The sequence below is a fragment of the Heteronotia binoei genome, chromosome 9 (assembly GCF_032191835.1).
Source record: "Heteronotia binoei isolate CCM8104 ecotype False Entrance Well chromosome 9, APGP_CSIRO_Hbin_v1, whole genome shotgun sequence".
NCBI lineage: Eukaryota > Metazoa > Chordata > Lepidosauria > Squamata > Gekkonidae > Heteronotia > Heteronotia binoei.
The window spans coordinates 108718800-108746693 of record NC_083231.1 but is presented as its reverse complement, the minus strand read 5'-3'; the positions used below and the strand labels follow the sequence as shown (position 1 = coordinate 108746693).

Sequence of the window (27894 nt, the reverse complement as noted above, 5' to 3'; positions counted from 1 at the left end):
TGCCTTTTAAATGCCTGCCTTCCATTTGGAAATAATGAAGGATAGGGGCATCTTCTTTTGAGGTTCATAGAATTAGACCCCCTGATCCAATCTGTTTGAAACTTGGGGAGTGTTTTTAGGAGAGGCACGGGATGCTGTGCTGAAAAACTGGTGCCTCTGCCTCAATAAACAGCCCCCGCTAGAACCCCTGATGCCCACAGATCATTTCTTCATTATTCCCTACGGGAACCGGTCTCCCTAGGGAAAACCGGTCTCCCTCAGCAGACGTTTTCCTCCCACTCCCACTTTCTGATGACCTGAAGTGGGGGGAGGGCCTCCAAACCGGGGGGGGGGGATCCCCTGCCCCCACCTGGGGATTGGCAACCCTGGTAAATTAACCAGAAACCCAGGTTAATGGGACTCACCTGAATGTGCAATTGAGAACCAGTTAAAGGCCAACAAGGATGGGCAGGGTAAAGATCCTGCGACGGAGGCGAGAATTTCCAAATGGTTCCGTCCTCCCACGATTCCTTGTCAGCTCCAGTTCAAACCTCTGCATTCCAGACAGCAGGAGTGTACAACAAATGAAGATCGCCGCCTTCTAATCCTGACTGCAGCCTTCATAGGAATACTTGACTGGCTACTGTTGGAACTGGGATGCTGGACTAATTAGAGGCCTAGAACTTCTTAGGCCGATCCCTTAAGATGGTTGTCAACCTCCAGCGCCTCCCCAGACTACTGAGATCAGTTCCCCTAGAGAAAATGGCAGCTTCGGAGATGGGCTCTATGGCATAGGGTCGCGAAGCCCGATTCAAGAGATATCTGGGGACTTTGGGGGTGGAGCCAGGAGACATTGTGGGCGGAGCTAGGAGGCATTGTGGGGTGGAGCCAGGAGCAAGGTTGTGACAAGCACAACTGAACTGCAAAGGGAGTTCTGGCCATCACATTTAAATGGACCACACATCTTTTAAATGCCTCCCCTTGGAAATAATGAAGGATAGGGGCACCTTCTTTTGGGTCTCATAGAATTGGACCCCCCTGGTCCAATCCTTTTGAAACTTGGAGGGTGTTTTGAGGAGAGGCACTGGATGCTATGGTAAAAAATGTGATGCTTCTACCTCAAAACACAGCACCCGCAGAGCTCCAAATAACCTCAGATCAATTCTCCATTATCCCCTATGGGAATTGGTCTCCATAGGAGAACAAAGTTTGGGTCCAGGATAGGGTTGCCGAGTTCCCACCGGCTGTTGGCAGGGGACATCACCCAGAAGTAACATATCACACCAGGCAAGCCATGCGGAGACGCTCTAGGAAACCGCAGGAAACTCTATGGTTGTGTGGGGACGCTCTAGTCATTTTTTGGGAAAATACATCACTTCTGGGTGATGTCATCATGCCACGCATGACATGCAGCGGTGGGACTCTTCGGGGGCAGGGATCCCCTCGGTGGCCTCCTCCCTGCTGGCAGGTTGCGGCCCACCAAACTGGGGAATTCCCCACCCCTGGTGGGAACTTGGCCGCCCTAGACCAGCATCATCTTTAAGACCAACAAATTTTTATTCTAGGTGTGAGCTTTCGTCTGCGCTCACTCATTGTGCACACAAAAGCTCACACCCTGAATAAAACCTGATGGTGCCAAACTTTGTTCTACTGCTTCAGACCAACACGGCTACTCACCTGGATCTATTGGCATGGAAGGCGATACATGCAGTAATTTGACAGGTGATATAAACCACCCACACGAGTTTCAACACATTTTTTTTTTTGCCATCAAGTGACAACTGACTTACGGTGACCCCTTGGGGTTTCCAAGGCAAGAGACATTCAGAGGTGGCTTGCCAGTTTGGTTAAGGTTAAGTGTGCGGACTCTTGTCTGGAAGAACCGTGTTGGATTCCCCACTCCTCTGCTTGCAGCTGCTGGAATGGCCTTGGGTCAGCCGTAGCTCTGGCTAGAGGTTGTCCTTGAAAGAGCAGCTGCTGTGAGAGCCCTCTCAGCCCCACTCACCTTACAGGGTGTCTGTTGTGGGGGAGGAAGGGAAAGGAAATTGTGAGCAGAGATTTGGAGTGGAGGGCGGGATATAAATCCAATATCATCATCGTCGTCTTCTTCTTGCCATTGCCTGCCCCTGTGTGGCAACCTTGGACTTCCTTGGTGGTCTCCCATCCAGTGAATAACCCGGGTCGACTCTACTTAACTTCCAATAGCCTGATCTGAGGCTATTCAGATCAGTGCCTTCCTGTCTCAGGGTGTCTTAGAGAGCTGTGGTTTTGATTCAATGTCAGCCTAGCTTTGCATTCAGCAGCAACAAAGCAAACGCTCAGGTATTTGATTATCCTGCACACTTTATAAACAAAAATCAGCTGTTACAAGAATGTAAAGAATATATTCTAAGCAGGGCTTTTTTTGTAGGAAAAGCCCTGCAGGAACTTTTTTGCATATTAGGCCACACCCCCTGACATCACCATTAATTCACACAGGGCTTTTTTGATAGAAAAAGCCCAGCAAGAACTCACCTGCATATTAAACCACACTCCCTGATGCCAAGCCAGCTGGAACTGCGTTCCTGTGCGTTCCTGATTCTAAGTCATGAGTGGCCAAATTTGCTCAGTGTAAGAGCCACACAGAATAACTGTCAGATGTTTGACAGCCACAAGACATGAATGAACATCACATGCATGGCTTTTGGGGTAGAAAAAGCTCAGCTGGAACTCATTTGCATATTAGGCCACACCCCCTGATGCCACCATTGTTTAACATAGGGCTTTTTGTAGGAAAAGCCTAGCAGGAATTAATTTACATATTAGGCCACATCCCCTGACACCAAGCCAGCCAGAACTGTGCGTTCCTGCTTTAAAAAAAGCCCTGATTGTATATCTGAAAGCTACAAGACAAGGAAGGAATATAGATGAAGGAGAGAGAGGTGGAAGGAAAGCAACTTTAAATGCATTTTCCAAGCTGCCAGTTGGCTTGCTTGGAAAAGTGATTTAAAAAGACAAATGCCTTTTTTCCAAACTGACCAAGAGGGCAGTTTGGCCCGTCCTGTTCTAAGCATTAAATGAAATGATTAAAAAGGCTGGTATTTTTGTGCCATTAATTTAAAGCTCTCAAACATACCCATTTTGATCTTTTGGTTCTAAAAGGAATATTTATTCGGGATATCATGTCTTGCCAGATAACAAAATTGTCCTTTGGCATCTTAAAAGACTAACATTTATTGTTGCGTAATGTTTCGTGGAGCAGAGTCAGACACATGAAGTGTTTAATGCTGTTGACAGATGTATACACACAGGGGTATACAGACAGATGGAAGCAGTGTGAATGCGTGTGGGAGTTATATTAGGAGGCCCCAGCATTCCAAGCCACAGGTGTGCTCTGTTATGTTGCAGAGCAGAGATGAAAAGAAGATGCTATCAGAACTGGTGTGAACAACTGTTGATCCTTAACAAAGGTGAATAGGGTGAGGATGGACAATGACTTTCATGAACTAGTGAGGAGGGACAATTATTTTCTGTAAAAAACAACAGCCACCAGGAATCTTGTGTGACAGCCAGGGTGGTGTAACAACAGTCATAGTGTCAGGCAGGATTTGGGAGACCTGTCCTCAAATCCCCACACTGCCATTGTTTCTGCATAGCAACCCAGGCCTTCCTTGATGGTCTCCCAGCCAGCCTTTCAGATAATAATCATTATCACAGGGGTCTTGTGAGGTTGAAAGGAGAATACAAGCTCTTGGAGGAAGGGTGGGAGAAAAATGGGTGAGATAAATAAATGGTGGCCCCTTAGTCCAGACTACTGTGAGCTCAACAGAACTTGGAAACTAAGCAAAGTTGGCAAGACTGCCAATCCCCAGATGAGGGCAGGGGATCCCCTGGTTGGAAGGTCCTCCCCCCACTTCAGGGTCATCAGAAAGCAGGGGAAGGGGAGGGAAATGTCTGCTGGGTACTCCATTATTCCCAATGGAGACCAGTTCCCATGGGGTATAATGGAAAATTGATCCATGTGCATCTGGGGCTCTGGGGGGGCTGTTTTTTGAGGTTGAGGCACCAAATTTTCAGCATAGCATCTGGTGCCTCTCCTCAAACCCCACCCTCCCACGCCAAGTTTCAAAAAGATTGGACCGGGGCCCCATCCTCCACGATTTCCAATAAGGGGAACGCGTTTTAAAGGAGCACTGTCCCTTTAAATGTGATGGCCAGAACTCCCTTTGGAGTTTAATCATGTTTGTCACACCCTTGCTCCTGGTTCCACCCCCAAAGTCCCCAGATATTTCTTGAATTGGACTTGGCAACCATACACGTGGCTCCTGAACCTCAATTTGGCCACCCCTGGTTTTTAAGGCGCTACTGGACGCTTGCTCTTTTCTACTGCTACAGAACACAGCTACTACAGTCTCAGCCCACTGCAATAAATGGGTTAAGAGACAGAAATAACTATGCACTGGGTTGTTCCAGTCACTCACTCGGCTGTTATGTTTTATCAAAGCACAGACCACTATAAGAGCTCCATTATTGCCGCCCCCCCCCCGTCCATTTCCTCAGGAGCGGAACCTTTCTTTCTCGGTTCCGTGTTCTACCCGGGGACAATTTGCGACGTACAGCTGGCCATTCCGCGGAGGCAAGATGGCGGCGCCCATGGTGAGATGCTGTCTGAGAGCAGGTAAACCCGGAGAAGGAGGAAAGAGGAGAAATTGCAGGGCCAAAACCAACTTGGAAGCTTTTCCGGGTCCTCGTTCGCTCCCTAGTCTATATATACAGGAGAGCGTTGAATTTAGTAGTGGTTTGCTTCCCAGTAAGTAGATGCCGGGTTGAAAGCGTTTTGTCTCGCTTCTTGACAAGAGGTGTCCTCTGCGCTTGTGCACCGTCAAGATAGGCAAAAACCAGGCTTTGAATATCCCAGATCTAGAGGGATAGCCGTGAGAGTGTTGCATGCAGCGCAAATAAAAAGACATCTTTAGGGGAGAGATGGTGGCTCAGTGGTAGAGCATCTGCTTGGTAAGCAGAAGGTCCCAGGTTCAATCCCCGGCATCTCCAACTAAAAAGGGTCCAGGCAAGCAGGCGTGAAAAACCTCAGCTGGAGAGCAGCTGCCAGTCTGAGTAAGACAGTACTGACTTTGATGGACCGAGAGTCTGATTCAATATAAGGCAGCTGGCACCTTGAAAGTCTAGCAAGGTTTTATTCTAGCTCTTTTCAGAGCTGGAGTCCTCCTTCAAATGCAATGAGTGAGGTCTCCTTATGCCAAATTTCTGCTCCCTTAGGGTTGCCAGCTCTGGGTTGGGAAATACCTGGAGATTTTGGGGGTGGAGCCTGAGAGGGCAGAGTTTGGGGAGGGGAGGGACCGAAGCAGAGTACAATGCCATATAGGGTTGCCAGGTCCAAGTTAGGAAACATCTGGGGACTTCGGGAGTGGAGCCAGGAGCAAGGTTGTGGCAAGCATGATTCTCCATTATACCCTATGGCAATGGTGGCCAACGGTAGCTCTCCAGAAGTTTTTTTTTGCCTACAACTCCCATCAGCCCCAGCCAGCATGGCCAATGGCTGGGGCTGATGGGAGTTGTAGGCAAAAAACATTTGGAGAGCTACCGTTGGTCACCCCTGCCCTATGGGAACTGGTCTCCATAGCTTATAATGGAGTGCCCAGCAGACATTTCCCTCCTCCCCTGCTTTCTGAAAACCCTGAAGTGGGGGGAGGACTTCCAAACCAAAAAAGAGATTGGCAACCCAAGTGCCATAGAGTCTACTCTCTAAAGCTGTCATTTCCTCAAGGGGAACTGATCTCTGTTGCTTGGATAATTGAGTCAAATAATATCTTAAAATGTTTCTTTTGTATTTCTGATGAAATACTTCTGATGAAGTGAGCTCTGACTTGCAGAAGCTTGCTGGAATAAACCTTGTTAGTCTTTAAGGTACCACTGAATTCTTCTTTTGTCTTGCTATTCCTCAAGTGTTTCTGGAATTCCCCCTGGGGGGGAAGGGTTTTGGAATGTGTGGCTTTTGTTTAAAATGCAAAAATGGATCTGTTTGTGGTTCAGTTGGCTATTATATGGTGAAATTGTGTCCCTTTGATGGAATAAGTCTTACACACTGTCATTGTGCAAAAACAAAGCCCTCTTGGTTTAAATAGCATATATTGTATATGTGTACTTCAAAAATAAATATTGATTCACTCCTGCCACGTTTTCTCCAGCAAGCGTTTCAAATGGTTGAAAAGTAGACTGAGGATTTTGCAGTGAATACAAGTTGACTTTAAAATGTTTCTATTATAAATAGTCTAGAAGAGAAACATCAATAAAGAGATGCCACCTAATTTCTCAAAATATGGGAAAACTTAGCAAATGTGTAGAATAATTAGAACTGTAGCACCTATCAGAGGTCATTACACACACAAAATAATAAGTATGTGAGCTCTTGTTTTCTGTCAGAGAAAGGTTTGCCACCTTAATGAAGAATTAGACTATAATTAACAAAATTAACAGGAAGCAAGTCCAACGGATTTAAACGGAATTTTCTTTAAAATATATGGCTGTGGAATTGCCTTTTTTGCTATCATTGCCCTATTTCACAGAACAATCTTGGAACCATAGATTGAAGAGCTCCATTACCACAAATGCTACCAAGCATCAGGGACTGCAATTCTAAACAGAATTACACTCTTTTAAGTCCTTTAAAGTCAGTGGGTTTAGAAGGGTGTAATTTTGTTTAGGACTGCATTGTTGGTTTCAGTGCAGCTTCTTCTGGACTGATGGCAGAAGCATTTTCTCTCTTCTCTCTCTTTTTCACAGTTTCCATTCAGTATCCTAGCTCTATTTTCACCAGAATTGGTAAACAGTCTGTGGTGGTACCTGCTTTTGCTAATGTACTGATCTCTAATAGATTCTATGCTTCAAAGTAAGTAAATACCTTTTATTGCTTTGTTTCATTAATAAAACATTTTAAAAATATGTTATTATCCTGCTTTTCTGCCAAAACTGTTTTTCTGAAGTTGCTGATAAAAGTAAAAAAAAAAACAAAGAAAAAAACCATGCAAATGACAAATGCCCCTCAGAGAGCAGATTCAGCTTTCGATTCTTACTCTTTAGGCCAGTTTGGTGTAGTGGTTAAGTGTGCGGACTCTTATCTGGGAGAACCGGGTTTGATACCCCACTCCTCCACTTGCACCTGCTGGAATGGCCTTGGGTCAGCTGTAGCTCTGGCAGAGTTGTCCTTGTAAGGGCAGCTTCTGGGAGAGCTCTCAGCCCCATCCACCTCACAGGGTGTCTGTTGTGAGGGGGAGAAGATATAGGAGATTGCGAGCCGCTCTTAGTCTCTGATTCAGAGAGAAGGGTGGGGTATAAATCTGCAGTCTTCTTCAGCTAGAGACAATGGGGGTGTCCAAATGTTTCTTGCCTTCCTCCTGATAGTCTCATCAGTGGTGATTGGAGGGAGGAGGATGCTGTCGGGGGAATCTGAATCCAAGCAAGATAGGTGCTTTTAAAATGGTTTTTTTTAACAATTCATGGCATAATTAGTAGTAATGAGCAGGGCCCAGCCAAGCATGTCTCCAGTAGCTGGGAGTGCATTCAGACACACAATCTGCTGCTGGATAATCATTGAGTGACTGATACAAACAGTGCTGGCATATATCTGATTCTTGGGTTATGTCATCCTTATTGTTCGGTGTACACTTGAGGGGGTGTGGGTGAAGATTGATGGAGAACATTTGTTTGCATCCTGCTCCTGTCATTTGAGGAAATTGTGTGTGTTTGTACCTCGCTGGCAGCCAAATTAATTGCAGTGATTAACAGATTGCGTTCCTAGCTTGAAACTGGCTCACTCTGTTTGGTGGAAAGGATAATTAACCCTTGGTTTCAAGTATATGCAATGAAGCTCTATAGGCCAGTTTGGTGTAGTGGTTAAGTGTGCAGACTCTTATCTGGGAGAACCGAATTTCATTCCCCACTCCTCCACTTCCTCACAGGGTGTCTGTTGGGGGGAGAAGATGTAGGAGATTGTAAGTCTCTCTGAGAAAGAAGGGCGGGGTATAAATCTACAGTCATAAGAACATAAGAGAAGCCATGTTGGATCAGGCCAATGGCCCATCCAGTCCAACACTCTGTCACACAGTGACCAAAAAAAATTATATACACACACACACATATATATATATATATATATATATATATATATATATATATATATATATATGTACACGCTGTGGCTAATAGCCACTGATGGACCTCTGCTCCATATTTTTATCTAACCCCCTCTTGAAACTGTCTATGCTTGTATCCACCACCACCTCCTGTGGCAGGGAATTCCACGTGTTAATCACCCTTTGGGTGAAGAAATACTTCCTTCTATCTGTTTTAACCCGTCTGCTCAGCAATTTCATCGAATGCCCACGAGTTCTTGTATTGTGAGAAAGGGAGAAAAGTACTTCTTTTACAGAGTTGTCTTCTTCTACAGAGGAAAAATTGTCAGCTCATCAGGTGTTGATTGTCACCCAGTGGGTTTGGTGGTAACCAAATGGGTGTTCAGGCATGCCATGACTGCAATCTTTATAGCCTTTTGAATATTCTAGTAGGTTTTTTTTGGGGGGGGGGGGTCAAAGAGAGAGGGCAAGGGAGATGTTGATTATTGGACTAGGACTGTGGAAATCCTAATCCTTCCATTGCCATGAATTGGGTGGTCTTGGGTCAGTCGCATTCCTCTGGCTAACCCATCTCACATGGGTGCTGTTGAGGTCATAAAAGGGGAAGGGAGAAGTGTGTATGCTGCCCTGAGCTCCTTGAGGGAGGGTTAGAATTAAAAGTCTACTAGATAGAAAGTGGACTTTATTTGCTGAAAATGTCTTTTCAGAAAGTCTCCTGGCCGGGGTGGGATTCTAGCAGGAGCTCCTTTGCATATTAGGCCACACACCCCTGATGTAGCCAGTCCCCCAAGAACTTACAAAAAAGAGCCTTGTAAGCTCTTGGAGGATTGGCTACATCAGGGGGTGTGGTCTAATATGCAAAGGAGCTCCTGCTAGAATCCCACCCCTGCTCCTGGCAAAGAAAAGCACTCTGATAATCCAATTGTGCAGCATCCTCTCATTCAAGTGCAGGTTATACAAGAGAACTTGCTGGCGGATTCTGCCCAGTCTGTGCAGCTCTTGATTTGAAGCTCTGTTCAGGTTTGGTTGCCGTGTGCAATGAATTGCAATGGTGCAAAAGAAGAAGAGGAGATTGGATTTAGACCCTGCCCTTCACTCAGTCTCAGAGTGGCTTGTATTCTCCTTTCCCTTCCTCTCCCCACAGCAGACACTCTGTGAGGTAGGTGTGGCTGAGAGAGCTCTGAGAGAACTGCTCTTGAGAAAACTACTCTGCTGAGAACTTGTGGCTGACCCAAGGTCACACCAGCAGCTGCTTGTGGAGGAGGAGTGGGGAATCAAACCTGGATCCCCCTGCACTGGTTGCCATTTCGCCGCTGCCTCCAGCAACCTGTGTCAGAATACCAAAGGCGCCCACAGGCTCAAAAAGGTTGGGGACCCCTGATTTAGAGTATTAGGCTAATATCTGGAAGATCTGAATTCAAATCTCATTGAGCCACAGGGTGACCTTAGGCTAATCATAGAATCATGGAGTTGGAAGGGACCTCCAGGGTTATCTAGTCCAACCCCCTGCACAGTGCAGGAAATTCACAACTGCCTCCCCACCAAGTCATGCACTCTCAGCCTAATCTGACAAGGGTTCTTCCTCTTCCTCCTCCTCCTCCTCTTTTCCTCTTCCTCCTCTTCTTCCTTCTCCTCCTCCTTCTCCCTCCTCTTCTTCTGTAGGCTTATTTTCCACCCTTTCCCGTAAACGGGCTAATGGCGGGTCACAGAATACAGTAACAACAATAAAAACCTACAGCTCAGTGTTAAAACAATACATTAAAATCAAACAAGTAGAAATAGTAAAACAATAAATAAAGCGCACCACAAGCGGAACGGGCACATCATACAAGATAAGCAATTATAGGCCCAGATTAAATGATGGTAGTAATAGCAGGATAGCACTGCCATAAGACACAATGTTGCCACAAAGGGAGGCCAAATGAGGGAATAATAGCTTGTTGTGGTCACTAATTATGAGGGAAGGGCATGGATGCAGCCCTGAGCTTCGTGGAAGGAGGACAGGCCAAAAAAAAAAAACATAAATAGAATAGGAAGCAGGCTTGTGTTATTTTACCTTGCCAGTCTACACAAAGCTGGGCTGCTCCTTTCATCGCAACTTTTTTTTTCTAAGGAAAGAATCCAGTAAAAAAAAATCCAAAAAGAAAACTGCTGTACCAGAGCCTCTCTATAAAAAGAAGCGTTACGTACCGGAGTTGCTAAGCGGGCCAACGGATGACGTCTATTTGACTTGGTGCTACCAAAGGCCCATTTATGAAATAGAAGTGGCTGTAGATATGCTGAAGAAGTTTCAGGAACTGGACTTCACTTCGCCCGGGCAGGCAGTGTATGGTGACATCACCCTGGATATGTCCATGGACAAGAAGGTACACCAGAGAGAGTTTCTTGTGCGTCTGTGGATGTCAGACTTCTCAAATTGCTTCCTAATGTAACTTTCTGATGCTTTTCTTAACACTGAGGGCTGATTCACAGGTCACAAGTCGCTGCTGCCTACTGCGAGGACTCGTGGTAGACGCCAAGGACTTTGTACGGTGTGAGTTGGCCCTCAAAGTGAGTTTATGTATTCAGGGCAAAGTAGGTAAAGGTAGTCCCCCGTGCAAGCACCGAGTCATTACCAACTCACAGGGTGATGCCACATCATGATGTTTTCTTGGCAGACTTTGTGTTACGTGGTTGTTTGCCATTGCCTTCCCCAGTCCTCTATACTTTACCCCCAGCAAACTGGGTACTCATTTCACCGACCTCGGAAGGATGGAAGGCTGCGTCAACCTTGAGCTGGCTACCTGAACCCAGCTTCCGCCGGGATCGAACTCAGGTCATGAGCAGAGCTTAGGACTGCAGTACTGCAGCTTTACCACTCGCCACCACGGAACAGCTGCAATTAATTTCAGAGATGATTTGTTCAAGGGTGTGGCCCTGAGAGGGAATCCCGGATTAGTTCATTTTCTGTGGCAGTGTATCTCTTGGGTTTGCATTAAGTCTGAAATTCTGCCCATCTTCGTTCTTCGCCATTGGGAAACCTTTGTTAAGATGCTACACCCTTTTTAATGTAATTGTTGCCACAATAAAATAACACGAGTGTTTTTGTTTTACTTGTGCTCCTTTCAGAAACCGGTGGAGCCATTTGCCGCTACTCTCCTTTTGCCCTATCAATTTGAGGGTGTCGTGAACAAGGTCCTGGTATTCACAGAGGTGAGTTGCAACGTGTAGTTTCAACACTTGCTTCTGCCTTGCATGTGTGATGTTGCTAGGAAGTTGTTCAAGACAGAACTTGAATGAGTCTAAGATTTTCTCCGCAGTGAATCCAGCTAGCTCACAAAGTATAAGTTATAGCACATGTGACATCTCTCAGTTTTGTTAAGCAGAAGGGGAGGGATGGTGGCTCAGTGGCAGAGCATCTGCTTGGTAAGCAGAAGGTCCCAGGTTCAATCCCCAGCATCTCCAACTAAAAAGGGTCCAGGCAAGTGGCGTGAAAAACCTCAGCTTGAGACCCTGAAGAGCCAAGAGACGGTGGCTCAGTGATAGAGCATCTGCTTGGTAAGCAGAAGGTCCCAGGTTCAGTCCCCAGCATCTCCAACTAATAATAATAATAATATTTTTTTTTATTTGTATCCCGCCCTCCCCGCCGAGGCAGGCCCAACTAAAAAGGGTCCAGGCAAGTCGGCATGAAAAACCTCAGCTTGAGACCCTGGAGAGCCAAGGAACGGTGGCTCAGTGGTAGGGCACCTGCTTGGCAAGCAGAAGGTCCCAGGTTCAATCCCCAGCATCTCCAACTAAAAAGGGTCCAGGCAAGTAGGTGTGAAAAATCTCAGCTTGAGACCCTGGAGAGCCGCTGCTAGTCTGCGTAGACAATACTGACTTTGATGGACCCAGGGTCTGATTCAGTATAAGGCAGCTTCGTATGTTCATATGTTCAGAATACAACTCACTGTTGAGTGCTGTGTCATTGTTTTATTATGGATGCAATTCCATCTGTGTCCATGGCACTTCATAGACCGGGGGAGGCCAAACTGCAGCTCAGGAACTACATATGGCTCTTTCACATGTATTGCGTGGCTCTCGAAGCCCCCCCCCCCACCCTGTCAGCCAGCTTGGAGAATGCATTTAATGTTAGTTGCTTTCTTTCCACCTCTCTCTCCCTCCTCCCTTCTGCGCCATCTTCCTTCCTTCCTTCCTTCCTTCCTTCCTTCCTTCCTTCCTTCCTTCCTTCCTTCCTTCCTTCCTTCCTTCCTTCCTTCCTTCCTTCCTTCCTTCCTTCCTTCCTTCCTTCCTTCCTTCCTTCCTTCCTTCCTTCCTTCCTTCTCTGAAACATTTGATGTTCATGTCTTGCGGCTCTCAAACATCTGACATTTATTCTATGTTGTTCTTCCATTAAGCAAGTTTGGCCACCCCTGTCATAGACGAACAAGCAGATGATAGGCTTTGCCCCCTTATAGCTGATAATCAAAATGTTAGATGGGGCCCTGAGCCTGCTTTGGTGGGGAGAGCGGGATAGAAATCGAATAAACTAAACTAAACCTGGATAGCCCAGGCAAGCCCGATCTTGTCAGAGCTTGGAAGCTAAGCAGGGTCAACTCTGGCAAGTTCCAGGATGGGAGACCTCCTTGAAATACCAAAGCCGGGACGCAGGGGTAGGCTTTATTCAGCCAGTTCCCTGAATATCCTCAATGCCCCCAGTAGGGGTCAGTCACCAGGGGTCACCACAACTTCCAGATGCACCCACACACTCATATGTGTGCACTTGACCAATTGACCAATTCTGCAGTCACTATTGCTTTTCCCTGGGTTTCTGCTTTCGTTGGATCAAGTGATTGATTCCCCACCAGTTGTTGCGTGGGTGCATTTTGACCTGTGGCCTCCTCCAATTCTTCCTGATCCCTAAAAAAACAAGATTGAGAAGGTACAAAGAGAATTGGAGGGAGCCGCAGGTCAAAATGCGCCCACAAAGCAACTGGTGCGAAAATGATCACTTGATCCAACAAAAGCAGAAGCCCAGGGATGGAGAATCAGTCACTGTGTGCGCGCATGTGAGGGCCTCAGCCTGGCAGCAGATCTCCAAGATCTCCAGTAGGTTGTATCACCTGTTGCCTGATCCTCTTTTTAACTGGAGATCCTGGAGATTGTACCTGAGACCTTCTCCACACCAAGCAGATGCTCTACCACTGAACCACGGCTGGTTCCCAATATTCTGTGTTTGAAAAGCCAGCTCAGTTCTGTCACTCCACCCTTTGATGCTAAGTATCTAAAATTATTGGAGACCATACTGGATGGGAAGAAGAGAAATTTCCTGTTTGCAGTTCCAGTGGATACAGTCATTGTGGGAGTAGAGGAAATCTTATGTGGTGCCAGTGTTCTAATTTCCTTCCATTCCCCCTTTTTGGTTTCTAGGATTTCTCTAGCAGTCAGGTGGACATTGAGATAATTAAGCAGTCTTAATATTAGCTAATACTGTGGGCTGCAATATCTTTTCAACGTGAATTCGTTATAACGTCCAGCAATGCAAATGCATTTTTGGTTGCTTCTTTGATTAGTGAGTCTTCGCGTCTGTGAGCAACTGGACGGTTGCGGCTAGGTTTGAAGCAGAGACTTCCCAGATTAGACACTGTTGGTGTGCAACAGGTTAAAAAAAATGGTATTTTTCAGATCCACATATCAGGGCATGCAAAATTATCAGTATTCCTGGTTACTCAGATCGCAAATACCAGTTTGATATCTGGATTTGTTTTTGAGGAAGGGGGAATTCTGATATTATTCAGATCCATTATTCCCAGTGGGAAATCTTTCATGACGGTATGTTTTTCAAGCAAATGACACCAAAATCATGACAACGTAAGAAGAGCCCTGCTGGATCAGGCCAATGGTCCACCCAGTCCAGCATCCTGTCTCACACAGTTCCTCTGGATGGCCAACAACAGGGCCTTGTCACGTTCTCAGGGTGCAGGCAGGCAGGAGTCCAAAGCCAGTCCAAGGTCAAAGTCCAGGAAGTCAAGGAAGAGCCAAGTCACCAATGCAGTATCACAAACCGGAATCAGAAGTCAGTGTCCAAAAGCCAAAAGGTCAGGGCCCCAGGGAAATCAAGCAGGTCAGGATCAGGAATCAGGAAGGAGCGTGGATGCAAGCCAGAGAATAGACTTGTTGCTTCCACAAGGTTACCAGTTCCTGGGTGGGAGCTATATGGGAGTCTCAATCAGCCTGCTCCCTGGGTGGCAGCGACTCTGCTAGAACTCAGGGCTGAGAGATCTGAAGCATCGGCGTGCCTCATGTCTTTGCTCTGAAAGTTCTTTCCGGAGCCTGCTTCGAACTCTTGAGATGGGAGGAGGAGAGCTTGGAGGAGATAGATCGTCAACAGCTGACACTGGTGCCTGATGGGCCAGCTGCTGTTTGTTCAGCTGAGGAAATGGCTGGCAACTCCTCCAGGTCTGTTAACCCTTCCAGCTCCTCCTCATCAGGGCTCATGACAGGCCTAGAGGCCTTCCCCTGATGTTGCCTCCTGGCTCTGGGATTCTAAATGTGGAGTCACCATGGCTAGTAGCCACTGATAGACTTATCCTCCATTAATCTATCTAGTCTTCTTTTAAAGCTGTTTATTCCTGTGGCCGTCACTACATCCTCTGGCAACGAATTCCACATTGTAATCGCTCTGCTGGAATGGCCTTGGGCCAGCCGTAGCTCTGGCAGAAGTTGTGCTTGAAAGGGCAGCTGCTGTGAGAGCCCCCTCAGCCCCACCCACCTCACAGGGTGTCTGTTGTGGGGGAGGAAGGGAAAGGAGATTGTGAGCCGCTCTGAGACTCTTCGGAGTGGAGGGCGGGATATAAATCCAATACCTTCTTCATTTTCTTCTTCTCTCTATATAAAGTAGTATTTCCTTTCATCCACCCTGAACCTACTTCCCATCACAACAAAGCTGATGCTCCCTTCTCCCTAAGAACCCTCCCTCAAGTTTCAAGGAAATTGGACCAAGAGATCCAGTTCTGTGGGTCCCTGAATAAGGTGCTCTTGGCCATCCTCCATGCTTTCCTGTGGTGAGTTGGGAGGAGGAATTACATGCTTTTTCCACGGCAAAGAATAGCCAAAGGCACAATAGCAAGGAAAGCAGCCACTGACCAGAAGTTTTCCAATGCAAACAACCAATGCAGGACCAGAGCATCCAAGCAGCCCCATGGGTCGGTGTAGCAAACCTAACAACAGCCAGTATTAAACTAGAGAATAAAAGCCATAACCGCTTAACAAGGAATGCTGTTGCAACTTGCAAGCCCAGCAAATGTCAAACCAGAGAAGTCAAGCCAATGTCAAAGCAGAGATTCTGACATAAACCAACTTAAGCAAGGGGACACAGTGTTGCAAGACCAACCGATCCAATTTCAGACAAACAGGATCCAAGCCAAACCAACCTGGCAAGCAAATACCAAGACCTGGAAAGAAAAATGCTGACACAGATGGACTGTCTAGTTGAAGAACCACATTCTTGGGAGCCTTAAAACGCTGGCTCCAAGCACTTCTGAATATTTCGGGGATTTTTCAGGACCCATTCATTGGTGCCCTGGGTAATCCCAGATACTATCTGGAAACCCAAATATATCCCAAAAAAATACCAATGAGATACGTTTTGGGTATATATTTGGACCGGAAATACCTGAACTGACATCCTGATTGCACACTTAAGCCACAAAGCTACACTAACTGTGCAATCCCGAAACCATTTAGACCAGGGGTGTAGAACTTATTTGTTACGACGGCTGGATCTGATTTAAATGAGACCTTGTTGGGCTGGGCCATGTGTGTACCTATGTAAGATTAGGTAGCAGAGATATAAACTTAAAAAGGACACATACAAACACAATTAAAGATATTTTTTTTAACTTAAAATATCACATGCTTAAAACATTAGCATTTGTTGGTCTTAAAGGTGCTTTCTTTATATTTCTTCCATGGGATCTAGAGAACTGGGCAAAGGAAGCTCTGGGTCTTTCTTTCCCCAGGGGACCAGGAGATAGATGGAAGGGAAGAAAGCAAGACTTGGCCAGTAGCTCTGTTGTGCGATTGAGAGAGCCTAGCAAAACAAGCTCTGCCTCCTCCACTGCTTCCTTTCCAAGGGATGAGCCTCAGCCAATGGAGAAAATAGAGGTTCTGCTCTGTAGCTCCTGTTTGATTGAGCAAGCCTTGCAAAGCAAGCTGTTATGCAGAAGGAAGCAAGAGAGAAGGAGAAGGAAGCAGATAACAGCCAGTTGCTTGGAGGCCTGATAGGAGCCCTCTGGGGGGCTTGATTTGGCCCTCGGGCTGCATGTTTGACACCCCTGATTTAGACCCTCCTCAGCCTATTGTCTTCAGTTAAAGGGTGTAACTCTGTTCAGGATTGTGCTGTATGTTCCGCTGAGGCTGCAATCAGTAGCACGCTTACTTGGGCGAATCTATGAAACCAGTGAGTTGGCAAGCACAAAACTGACCTTTTGTATTCGGTTGCATCATGTTCCACATCCCCTCCAACAATTTAAGTTAGGTTTGATTCAGGACTGTCACACCGCAGGGGAGCCGAAAGGGCCTTCTGCTTGCTGCCACCACTGTGGTAAGGGTTTATATGGGAGAGCCCAGAGCACCCTCCCAACCCTTATATCTACCCTACCATCAAGTATCTTTTAATTGTGACTGAACAGATGTGAGGACCCAGGCTACTGAAGATTTTGCTGGCTGTGCAGATGTTTTTGAAATGTTGTTTTAGTTGTGTGACTGAAGTGATGCTGAGGCAGTTGTTCTGTAGCTGGCTCTGCCTCCTGGGGCAGCCATTTTGTGCTGGCATCCACCATTTTGTGTCAGAATTCCAAAGAGGGGTGGCCCTCACACTGCGTGGGAAAGGTGGACCAAGGCCAGCGTTCCCTCTAAGCTGAGTTAGTGTGAGCTAGCTCGCAGTTTTTTAGCCACAGGCTCACACATTTTTGTCTTGGCTCATGAAAAAATGGCCCCAGAGCAAACTAATTGATGCAGTAGCTGACGACTTTAATGCCAGCCGCTCACAACTTTAATGCTAGAAGCTCACAAAGTAGAATTTCTGCTCACAAGACTCCACAGCTTAGAGGGAACATTGACTAAGCCCTGTGTGTGTTTGATGAGGGCCCATTTCCCCAGCTAGCGTTTTCCTCCTGGTCTGCGCCCAGGTGAGTTTCTGCGTATGTGCACTTAAAATATTCATTAAACCAAACACGTATTTTCTTACAGAATGCAGATGAAGCTGCTTTAGCGAAAGAACACGGAGCCGCGTTTGTAGGGGCGTTCGAATTATTTAAGCCTGTAAGTAGCGAAACAGAGATCAACTGCTGTAGCGACATTTTGCACTTCGAAGTAATAATAATAATAATTTACTTCTGTAGATATTTCTATCCCATCTTTCTTTCAAAGCAGTTTGTAACGTCTTTCTCCTTTCCCCACCACTGCAGCAACACCTCTGTAAGTAGGGTTGCCAACTCTGGATTGGGAAATTCCTGGAGACTTTGAGGGTGGAGCCTGGAGAGAACGGGGCAGGGAGGAACCTCAGCTGAGTTAGAGTTCACTCTCCAAAACAGCGATTTTCTCCAGGAACTGATCCTTGTAGTCTGGAAATCAGCTGTGTAATTCCAAGAGATCTCCAGCTCCCATTTAGATGTTAATTAACGTAGAGCAAGCCATGTACAGATGCGATATGCAATAATAATGCTTAAACACAGTAACAGCTCTTTTACGAATTATTTATTTATTTATTTTAGTATATTTCTATTCTGCCCATTCCCCGTAGGGCTCAGGACGGAGTACAGCACATGATAAAACAATGAAATACAATAAAAACATTTTAAAAGCAGACAGCTCAACAGCCCTCGGAGAGGTTACCCAGCCTGGCCTTTCACATCATGATATCTCACAGGTGAGAGTGCTGATAGGGGAGGCCAACCAGATCAAGAATAGACACCCGCAGCCTCAACTAATAACAGTACAGCCGTATAATCAAAACAACAGTTACACGATGAGGATTACAATTCCGTATATATATCTCGTAAATTTGCAATCCCACTGGTGTGAATTACACTACTACATTTCCAGGATGAGTAATTAAAGTTCACAAATAAACAAATTACAAGTCCATAGCCATGATGAACGCAGGAATGTATTCTTTCGTAGATGCAGGGCTTTTTTTGTAGCAGGAACTCCTTTGCATATTAGGCTATGCCCCCCTGATGTAGCCAGTCCTCCAAGAGCTTACTGGGCTCTTAGTACAGGGTCTACTGAAAGCTCTTGGAGGATTGGCTATATCAGGAGGGTGTGGCCTAATATGCAAAGGAGTTCCTGCTCCAAAAAAAAAAGCCCTGTGTAGACATACAAATTCCAAAGAGTTTCTGGAGAAGGTGTAGATGAATGTTGCACAGACTCAACAATAATGCTGTGATAATGTCCCATGGCAACACGCTCCCTAGGTTTCCAAAGCACATGTTTCGATCCCGACCTTCTTCTGGTCACAGTTACTTTTCCAGAACCATTGCTTAGATATGAAGTGTAGTGTAGTGGTGTAATTTACACCAGTGGAATTGTGAATTTACAAGATATATATGGAATTGTGTAATTGCTGTTTTGATTATACAGATTATATAATATCAGAATCCTCATTGTGTAATTGCTGTTTTGATTATACAGCTGTACTGTTGTTATTCATAAGAGTTGATAGTTACTGTGCTTAAGCATTATATTGTTGCATATCATATCTACACACCGCTTGCTCTTTCTTAATTAGCCTTGGCTGTGTTCCCTCTTGTTTTTCCCACTTAGATGTTGGCAGTGTTACCTGTGAGGTAGGTTAGGCTGTGAATGAATGGCCAAGGATCACCCAGTGAATTTCCGGAAGAGTGGGGATTTGAGCCTGGATCTCTGAGAGTCTCATCCGACCCTCCAGCACGTACCCCACTTTGCTGCTCTGCCTTGCCTGAAAATGAGTCTTGCACCTTGAGTTTCTCTTTTGCGCCTGATCCTACATTTGCTCAACAGAGCAGATAAGAGCCTGGATTGGTTCATTTCAGCGGACAAATACTTCAGTGTTTTGCTTTCTCAGTGGTCCACTTTATTCTGGATTGAGATGTCTGCTGCCAAATTGGAACTTGGAAACAATGTTTGGCATGTTTGCATAAGTACGGGGCTGCTCTTTCGGTTTGTATGAGAAAAGCATCTTGGTTTGCCATCTTTAAATATTGACACGCTTTTGAGAATTCTGCAGCCAACATGAACGGGGGAGAAATTCTAACCCTCAGAGCACAGCCAGACACATTCTGCAGTTCTAGAGGGGAAGTCTTGTAATGTACTGCACAGCCTAAGCACTCTCTGCAGCTGTAGAGGGAAGGTCTCGTAACGCTTTGGACAACATAGCTCATTGCATCCGTAGAGCAGAGGAAATACAGGACGTCCTCCGCTACCTTTTATCTTTCTGTCCTGAAACCGAGAGCACGCAAAGTAAATATTGGCCTCGACTCTTGAAGGGGAGTGAAAGCAACTCGGCTCTGCCAAAAAACCCAAAAGCCCTTTTCTGCCATTCAAATGAAAACAAATGGGTTAAGCCAAAAGGAGTTTCTCTGTTTTGTTCTTGCGTTAGCCAGACTCCATCAGAATTCTGCTAATGCTCGCACCACACCATCTGGATAAATTCTATATTTCGTATTATTTTAGCTGTTGGTCCCTGACAGGGATTGATACAGAATATAATTAAGCTGGCTTTATTCTCGGCGTCTTTATGGGTCGTGAAATCTGTCGTTACGGTCCATAACCATTGAAAATTATTTCTAGTGGTTATGATCTATGGTATTGGCAATAAACTTTGAATTGAATATAGTTGTTGTTTTGAGAGGAATCTTCCTCCCTTCTTTCTCCAATGAAAGGCAGCGGTGTGCGTACGAGGAAGGGATCCTTCTTCACTATTTCTTAGCCGAGGAGACTATGCGGCAGACAGGGCTCTTCTTGAATGAGCCCTAACTTATCATCAGGCAAAATCCTGATGCTGAAGTTATCCCAGTGTGGCAAAAAGTGTTGGGGAAGGATTTGGTAGACCCAGCTTGAAATTTCCGCTCTGCCACAAAATCCACTGGGTGACCTTGGGCCTCTCCCCCTCCCCCCTCTCTCCCCCTCCCCTCTCTCCCTCCCCCACTCCCTCTCTCTCCTCCCCCCTCTCCCTCCCCCTTTCCCCTCTCTCCCTCCCCCTCTCTCTCCCCCTCCCCTCTATACCTCCCCCGCTCCCTCTCCTCCCCTCTCCCTCCCCTCCACCTCCCCCTCTCTCTCCCTCCCCCTCTCTCTCCCTCCCCCACTCCCTCTCTCTCCTCCCCCTCTTCCTCCCCCTTTCCCCTCTCTCCTCTCTCTCCCTCCTCCCTCTCCCTCCCCACTCCCTCTCTCTCCTCCCCCTCTCCCTCCCCCCTTCCCCCTCTCTCTCTCTCCCTCCCCCACTCCCTCTCTCTCCTCCCCTCCCCCTTCCCCCTCTCTCCTCTCTCTCTCTCCCTCCCTCTCACCCCCTGTCTTTCTCTCCCCCTCCCCTCTTCCCTCCCTCTCACCCCCTGTCTTTCTCTCCCCCTCCCCTCTTCCCTCCCCCACTCCCTCTCCCCCCTTCTCTCTCTCAGCCTAACCTACCTCTCAGGGCTGCCGGGAGATTCAAGAGGAAGAACATCCACACAAGCTCTTTGAAAGAAGGGAAGATTTTTTTTAATGAACTAAACAAATCCCATTATCAAGCAATTGCAGGGTTTTACTCTGGCTTCAGCCCTGGGGAAAAATCCAATTAGCACATTCTCACTATCTTCGCTTAATGGAGTAGTTCAGTGTTTTTAAATTTGGCAGGGAGTGGACTCTAAGGAGGAATCTGTGTATGTCTCCTCCCCACCCCCCCACCCCACAACTGCTCATGTTAAAACAATGTGATGACAGATACAGACATGAGCTGTAACGACTCCATCCTCACTTAATTTTTTTTTTTTACTGTCCAGATTTTAGATGGTGAAATCCAAGCAGATTACTATGTGACCGTGCCTGCAATGGTAACAAAGCTTAACAGTTTAAGGGGCGTATTGAAAGATAAGCACCCAAAAAGTAAAAACGGTAAGAGTCTCTCTCTATTTGTTTGACTTCTATCCTGCTCCTTTCCCCACCAAGCAGAGCTCTGGGCATGAACAATAAATATACAATTAAATGAACAATGAATATACAATTAAATGAACAATGAATATACAGTTAAAAGAACAATAAATATACAATTAAATGAACAATGAATATACAATTAAATGAACAATGAATATACAATTAAATGAACAATGAATATACAGTTAAAAGAACAATGAATATACAATTAAATGAACAATGAATATACAATTAAATGAACAATGAATATACAGTTAAAAGAACAATAAATATACAATTAAATGAACAATGAATATACAATTAAATGAACAATAAATATACAATTAAATGAACAATGAATACACAATTAAATGAACAATGAATATACAATTAAATGAACAATGAATATACAGTTAAATGAACAATAAATATACAGTTAAAAGAACAATAAATATACAATTAAATGAACAATGAATATACAATTAAATGAACAATGAATATACAATTAAATGAACAATAAATATACAATTAAATGAACAATGAATACACAATTAAATATGCAGTAACCTATGCAATTTAATATATGATAAGTCCGTGACAATTTAAAAGCAGACTTAAAAGTTAAAAGTTAGAATCAGTCTTATCATGACAGATTGTGCCCTGACAAACTTTTAAGGTGGATAACTAAGGGGGCAGACAGTTCAGGGAAATTCAGGGCCCAACAGTGGAAGGGGGGTCAAATGATCTTAAGAACATAAGAGGGATGGTGAACTGGGGAGGGACAGTGGTTCAGTGGTAGAGCATATGCTTGGTAAGCAGAAGGTCCCAGGTTCAATCCCTGGCATCTCCAACTCAAAAGGGTCCAGGCAATTAGGCATGAAAAACCTCAGCTTGAGACCTTGGAGAGCTGCTGCCAGTCTGAGTAGACAAGACTGACTTTGATGGACTGAGGGTCTGATTCAGTATAAGGCGGCTTCATATGTTCATATAACATAAGAGAAGCCATGTTGTATCAGGCCAGTGGCCCATCCAGTCCAACACTCTGTGTCACACAGTGGCCAAAAAAACCAGGTGCCATCTGGAGGTCCATCAGTGGGGCCAGGACACTAGAAGCCCTCCCACTGTGCCTCCCCAAGCACCAAGAATACAGAGCATCACTGCCCCAGAGAGTTCCAATAACATGCCACAGCTAGTAGCCATTGATGGACCTCTGCTCAAAATGTTTATCCAATTCCTTCTTGAAGCTGTCTATGCTTGTAGCTGCCACCACCTCTTGTGGCAGTGAATTTCATGTGTTAATCACCCTTTGGGTGAAGAAGTACTTCCTTTTATCCGTTCTAACCTGACTGCTCAGCAATTGCCCACAAGTTCTCGTCTTGTGAGAAAGGGAGAAAAGTACTTCTTTCTCTACCTTCTCTATCCTATGTGTGTTTCTAGCCGTCCATTGTCCTCAACCATATGATTGGTGGAACATCACTGTCTTACAGGCCCTGCAGAATCAAACCAGATTCCACAGGGCTCAGGGCTCACTAGACAGAGAATTCCACCAGGTTGGGGCCAGAGCCAAAAAGGCCCTGGTCCTGGTTGAGGATCATTTTCTCCTGTTCTCTTAATATCTAAGAGGCATATCCCACATTACAGGAACCCGAAGAATGAACTGGTAGATTTGAGTCCAGTAGCATGTTATGGACCAACAATAGTTTCAGGGTGCAAGTTTTCAAGAGTCAAAGCTCCCTTCATAAGACACAAGTAAAACAGAAATGGAGATCTCTGAATCCTTTCATCTCAGTCAGAAAGTGGGAGGGGTGTTGTAAAGAGAGCTTGTAAAGAAAGCAAAGGGACCATGTACATTTTAACCAGCTTGATTAGAGCAGAGGGAAAATGTTTGGGGGAGAGGCAGAAACTTAGCATCTGTTGTGAGATAAAAAAAATCCTACGTCCCTATTCAGCCCTGGGGGGAGCCATTGTTCTGATCTTGTGAATCAGTCCAAGTTCAGCAGTCTCACGTTGAAATTTCCCTTTGACATTTCTTTGTTTGAGGACTGTAAAAATGAAGCTCTTCAGGGAGAAACACCCATGAAGTTTCTACATAGGGCCCATTTTAGCTGCTTGTTGTCCTCTGTTCAGCCACATCATGGGAATGGGGAAACATGGACTGACAACAGCTTCCTTCACGGTTCTAATGCAGGTCTTTCTCTCTGCTTAGTTATGCTTAGAGCTGTGTGTGTATTCTGTGCCCTGATGGTTGGCCCTCCAAGGCAACTGGTTGCCCACGGTGTAAAAGAAGGTCCTGGATGAGATGGTTTGATCCAGGGGTGGCCAAACTGTGACTCAGGAGCCACATGTGGCTCTTTCACACATATTTTGTGGCTCTTGAAGCCTCCACCACCCCACTGGCTGGCTTGTCTCTTTAAATCACTTCTCCAAGCCAAGTCAGCCAGAGAATGCATTTAAAGAAAGTTGCTTTGTTTCAACCTCTCCTTCCCTCCTCCCTTCCCATCTCCTCCCTCCCTCCCTCCCTCCCTCCCTCCCTCCCTCCCTCCCTTCCTTCCTTCCTTCCTTCCTTCCTTCCTTCCTTCCTTCCTTCCTTCCTTCCTTCCTTCCTTCCTTCCTTCCTTCCCTCCCTCCCTCCCTCCAGGCTCTCAAACATCTGACATTCATGTCTTTGTGGCTCACATTTATTTAGTATGGCTCCTACATTAGGCAACTCTTGCCACCCCGATCTGATCCAACTTTGCCCGCTTTAAATTCTTATATTTTGTAGATGCTTCAGGTCATTTACTCACAGGTGTAACAGTGAGGGGGAAAGATTCTGACTTCTTTAGGACTTCTGGGTGTTTCATTAAATTGCTTCTCTTCTTTAACCAGGATCTGACTTGTGATCCTCTTGAACTGTGGGAGTAGCACAACATCAAGTTCTTGAGGAATCTCCAGTCTGAGGATGTTAAAGAGCAGAAGGAATCTTGTTGCTCTTAAGATAGCAGGGGATCTTCTTGCTCAGCGCTGCGAGGCTGAAACAAGAAAAGCGCTGTTGTGCTTTCTTTCTTGCTCCAGCCGTCCGCACGGCGTGTTTGCGAGCAACATCGTTGCGCCATGCTCTTTAAATGCATGAGATAAATTACTAACCTGTCAGGAGCTTTAGGGGGTAATGCACCAGATGTGTGCCAGACCCAACGAAGGCCTATATTTAACGTAAAACAAAGGCCTTTCCAGTCTCCCTAACACTCGGCATGGATCGCATTCACCAAATCATGGTGGGAGGAAATGGGGCGTATTAGAGGAGAATTAACATTTTGAGTGTGGGAGGCGGGAGATGTTGCAAAGGAACCAACCCAACCTTTTCATTCGGTTTTCTCCATCTCTGCTGAAATGAGTGGGAACAATTGTGGGGCAGGCATGAGTCAGTGAAAGCCGCCCTGAGCCTGCTTTGGCGGGGAGGGCAGGATATAAATCCAATAAAATCAATCAATCAATGAGGAATTGTCTTGACCACGACTCAGGATTTTAAAAAAAGATTCTCAGTTTTGGTTTGTGTTTGTTCAGCCACACACTGCCCCTTCCCCGAATATTATCTAACTCAGGGTGGCCAACGGTAGCTCTCCAGATGTTTTTTGCCTACAACTCCCATCAGCCCCAGACATTGGCCATGCTGGCTGGGGTTGACAGGAGTTGTAGGCAAAAAAAACATCTGGAGAGCTACCGTTGGCCACCCCTGATCTAACTTATTTTCTGATCCAGCCCTTGCTCCTACAAGGTGGCCTACATGGATTCCGCACACACACCACAGACACACACATACACACACACTTGCATTGTATTCTCACAACAACAGCCTTGTGAGGTAGGTTAGGCTGAGAGTGTGTGCGGCTGGCCCAAAGTCATCTAGCGAGTGTGATGGACTGCATTTTTAAGAAGCTTAGAAGTGCTAGGTAGACAGATAAAGGACTGTGAAGGGTTAATTCTTCACAGAGCCAGATAGCCTTGAGTGACAGGCTGTTCCAAGGGATCTGGCTGGTTAGCATCAGTTAAGCAGAAAAAGACTTCTGAACTGGATGCTGAGGAAAACTGAGTCTGATTTCTGCCCTAGGTGAGAAGAGTGGAGTATTGGCTATTTTGGAGTTCAGTCTTAGCTGAGAGCAGTTTAACACAGAAGGAGAACTGAGGGGAAGTTGGCAAGGAAGTTTGGGAAGTGGGCAAATACTCCCACTTGGGCCAAGGAAAGGGGATAGATCTTTTAGACACAGGAGGATTTCCCTATCCAGTCAAACAGAGAGTTAGCTCTGAAGAGTGCAGAGATCCCTGGTCTGGTGTGGTTAGAAACTGCCTTTAGAGACCTTAAGAGTCAATTAAAAATTCAAGTTGAGTACTGGTGTGTCACAGTGAGCTTCATGGCAGAATGAGGATCTGAACTGGGGGTTCCCTCAGTCCTCATGCAACTGAAATTGTTTAAAGAATTCCTATTCCTTGGCTCCATCATGAACCAAAAGGGAAACTGCAACCAAGAAATCAGAAACAGATTGAGACTTACTTAAAAAGTATAATGTTTTCTCTATTGGATGAGGCTCCTCCCTTGGAAAGGAAGGGGGGGAGGCAACGCTTGTTTTGCCAGGTGCTCTCAATCACACTGTTGAGCTACTGAGCCAAGCCCCTCTGCCTTCTATTGGCTGAGGCTCTTCCCTCTCCTGGTCCTCTGGAGAAGGAAGGAAAGAGCCAGAGCTTACCTTGCCCAGTTCCCTGGATTCCACGGGAGAAATACAGAGAAAGCACCTTTAAAACGAATGAGTGCTAACATTTTAAGCATGTTTTAAGTTTGTTTGTTTTTTAAAAAAATGTAATTGAAGAAGAATTTCAGATTTATACCCCGCCCTTCTCTCTGAATCAGAGACTCAGAGTGGCTTATAATTTCTTCTCCCCCCACATCCTGTGAGATGGGTGGGGCTGAGAGGGGTCTCACAGCAGCTGCCCTTTCAGGGACAACCTCTGCCAGAGCTAAGGCTAGCCCAAGGCCATTCCAGCAGCTGCAAGTGGAGGAGTGGGAAATCAAACCCGGTTCTCCCAGATAAGAGTCCGCGCACTTAACCACTACACCAAACTGGCAGCCACCTCTGAATGTCTCTTGCCTTGGAAACCCCAAAGGGTCACCATAAGTAAGCTGTCACTTGATGGTTAAAAAAAAATGTGTTGAAATTTGTGTGGGTGGTTTATATTATCTGTCAAATTACTGCGTGTATCGCCTTCCATGACAATAGATCCAGGTGAGTAGCCGCGTTGGTCTGAAGCAGTAGAACAAAGTTTGGCACCTTCGCGATCGGGTTTTATTCAGGGTGTGAGCTTTTGTGTGCACGATGAGTGAGCGCAGACGAAAGCTCACACCTAGAATAAAAATCCGTTGGTCTTAAAGGTGATGCTGGGCTAGGGCGGCCAAGTTCCCACCGGGGAACTGAGGCTCTCACAACTGGGGCTGAGAGGGCTCACAGCAGCTGCCCTTTCAAGGACAACCTCTGCCAAAGCTATGGCTGACCCAAGGCCATTCCAGCAGGTGCAAGTGGAGGAGGGGGGAAACAAACCCGGTTCTCCCAGATGAGAGTCCGCCCACTTAACCATAACACCAAACTGTGTTTGTCTGTGTCCTTTATAAGGTTTGTGTCTTTGCTACCTAAACTTAAATAGATACGCACATGGCCCGGTCCAACACGGCCCGGCCCGACAAGGTCTCCTTTGTGTCAGATCTGGCCCTCATAACAAATGAGTTTGACACCCCCGTTTTATAACGCTGTGGCTCAGTGGTAGAGAAGAAGAAGACGACATTGGATTTATATTCCGCCCTCCACTCAGAGTCTCAGAGCGGCTCACAATCTCTTTTATCTCCCTCCCCCACAACAAACACCCTGTGAGGTGGGTGGGGCTGAGAGGGCTCTCACGGCAGCTGCCCTTTAAAGGACAACCTCTGCCAGAGCTACGGCTGACCCAAGGCCATTCCAGCAGGTGCAAGCGGAGGAGTGGGGAATCAAACCTGGTTCTCCCAGATAAGAAGAACTGCAGATTTATACCCCGCCCTTCTCCCTGAATCAGACTCAGCGGCTTACAATTTCCCATATCTTCTTCCCCCACAACAGCCACCCTGTGAGGTGGGTGGGGCTGAGAGGGCTCTCCCAGCAGCTGCCCTTCCAAGGACAACCTCTGCCAGAGCTATGGCTGACCCAAGGCCATTCCAGCAGGTGCAAGTGGAGGAGTGGGGAATCAAACCCGGTTCTCCCTGATAAGAGTCTGCACACTTAACCACGACGCCAAACTGACTCACCGAACTGTGTTTGTCTGTGTCCTTTATAAAGTTGGTGTCTTTGCTACCTAAACTTAAATAGATACACACATGGCCCAGCTTGACACGGCCTGGCCGGATGGAGGTCTCATTTGTGTCAGATCTGGCCCTCATAACAAATGAGTCTGACACCCCTGTGCTAAAGGACTGCAGCCACTGCGAAGCAGGGCTTACGTAAAAGGGCTTCTCACCCGCGTTCCTCTCAACAGCGCCTGAAGCAGCTTGTGGCGTTTAAATACCGAATGCAAGACCTAATCAAACCAGCTTAAATAACACAATAGACGTTCTGGACCACAGAAATGGGCAGGACAGAGTTGGGTTGGATCCCACGCGGCTGGGAATGGAGTGAGGCCATGGAAGGGT

General features: G+C 46.2%; 1 protein-coding gene across 3 annotated transcripts in view; it reads left to right on the top strand.

Annotated features, from left to right (window-relative positions):
• The first annotated feature begins 3343 nt into the window (after positions 1 to 3343).
• Positions 3344 to 27894, top strand: part of MRPL1 (mitochondrial ribosomal protein L1) — a 35453-nt gene continuing 10902 nt past the window's right edge. The window contains exons 1-7 of one of the 3 annotated variants that reach the window (XM_060247145.1): positions 3344 to 3467; positions 4463 to 4636; positions 6760 to 6865; positions 10222 to 10474; positions 11217 to 11300; positions 17319 to 17390; positions 21083 to 21194. In XM_060247145.1, the coding sequence (XP_060103128.1) occupies positions 4600 to 4636; positions 6760 to 6865; positions 10222 to 10474; positions 11217 to 11300; positions 17319 to 17390; positions 21083 to 21194 (664 nt within the window). In that variant the 5' untranslated portion in view covers positions 3344 to 3467; positions 4463 to 4599. Of the gene's footprint in view, positions 3468 to 4274; positions 4769 to 6759; positions 6866 to 10221; positions 10475 to 11216; positions 11301 to 17318; positions 17391 to 21082; positions 21195 to 27894 lie in introns of those variants that run through there. The other 2 variants (XM_060247144.1, XM_060247143.1) reach the window with 2 other exon arrangements.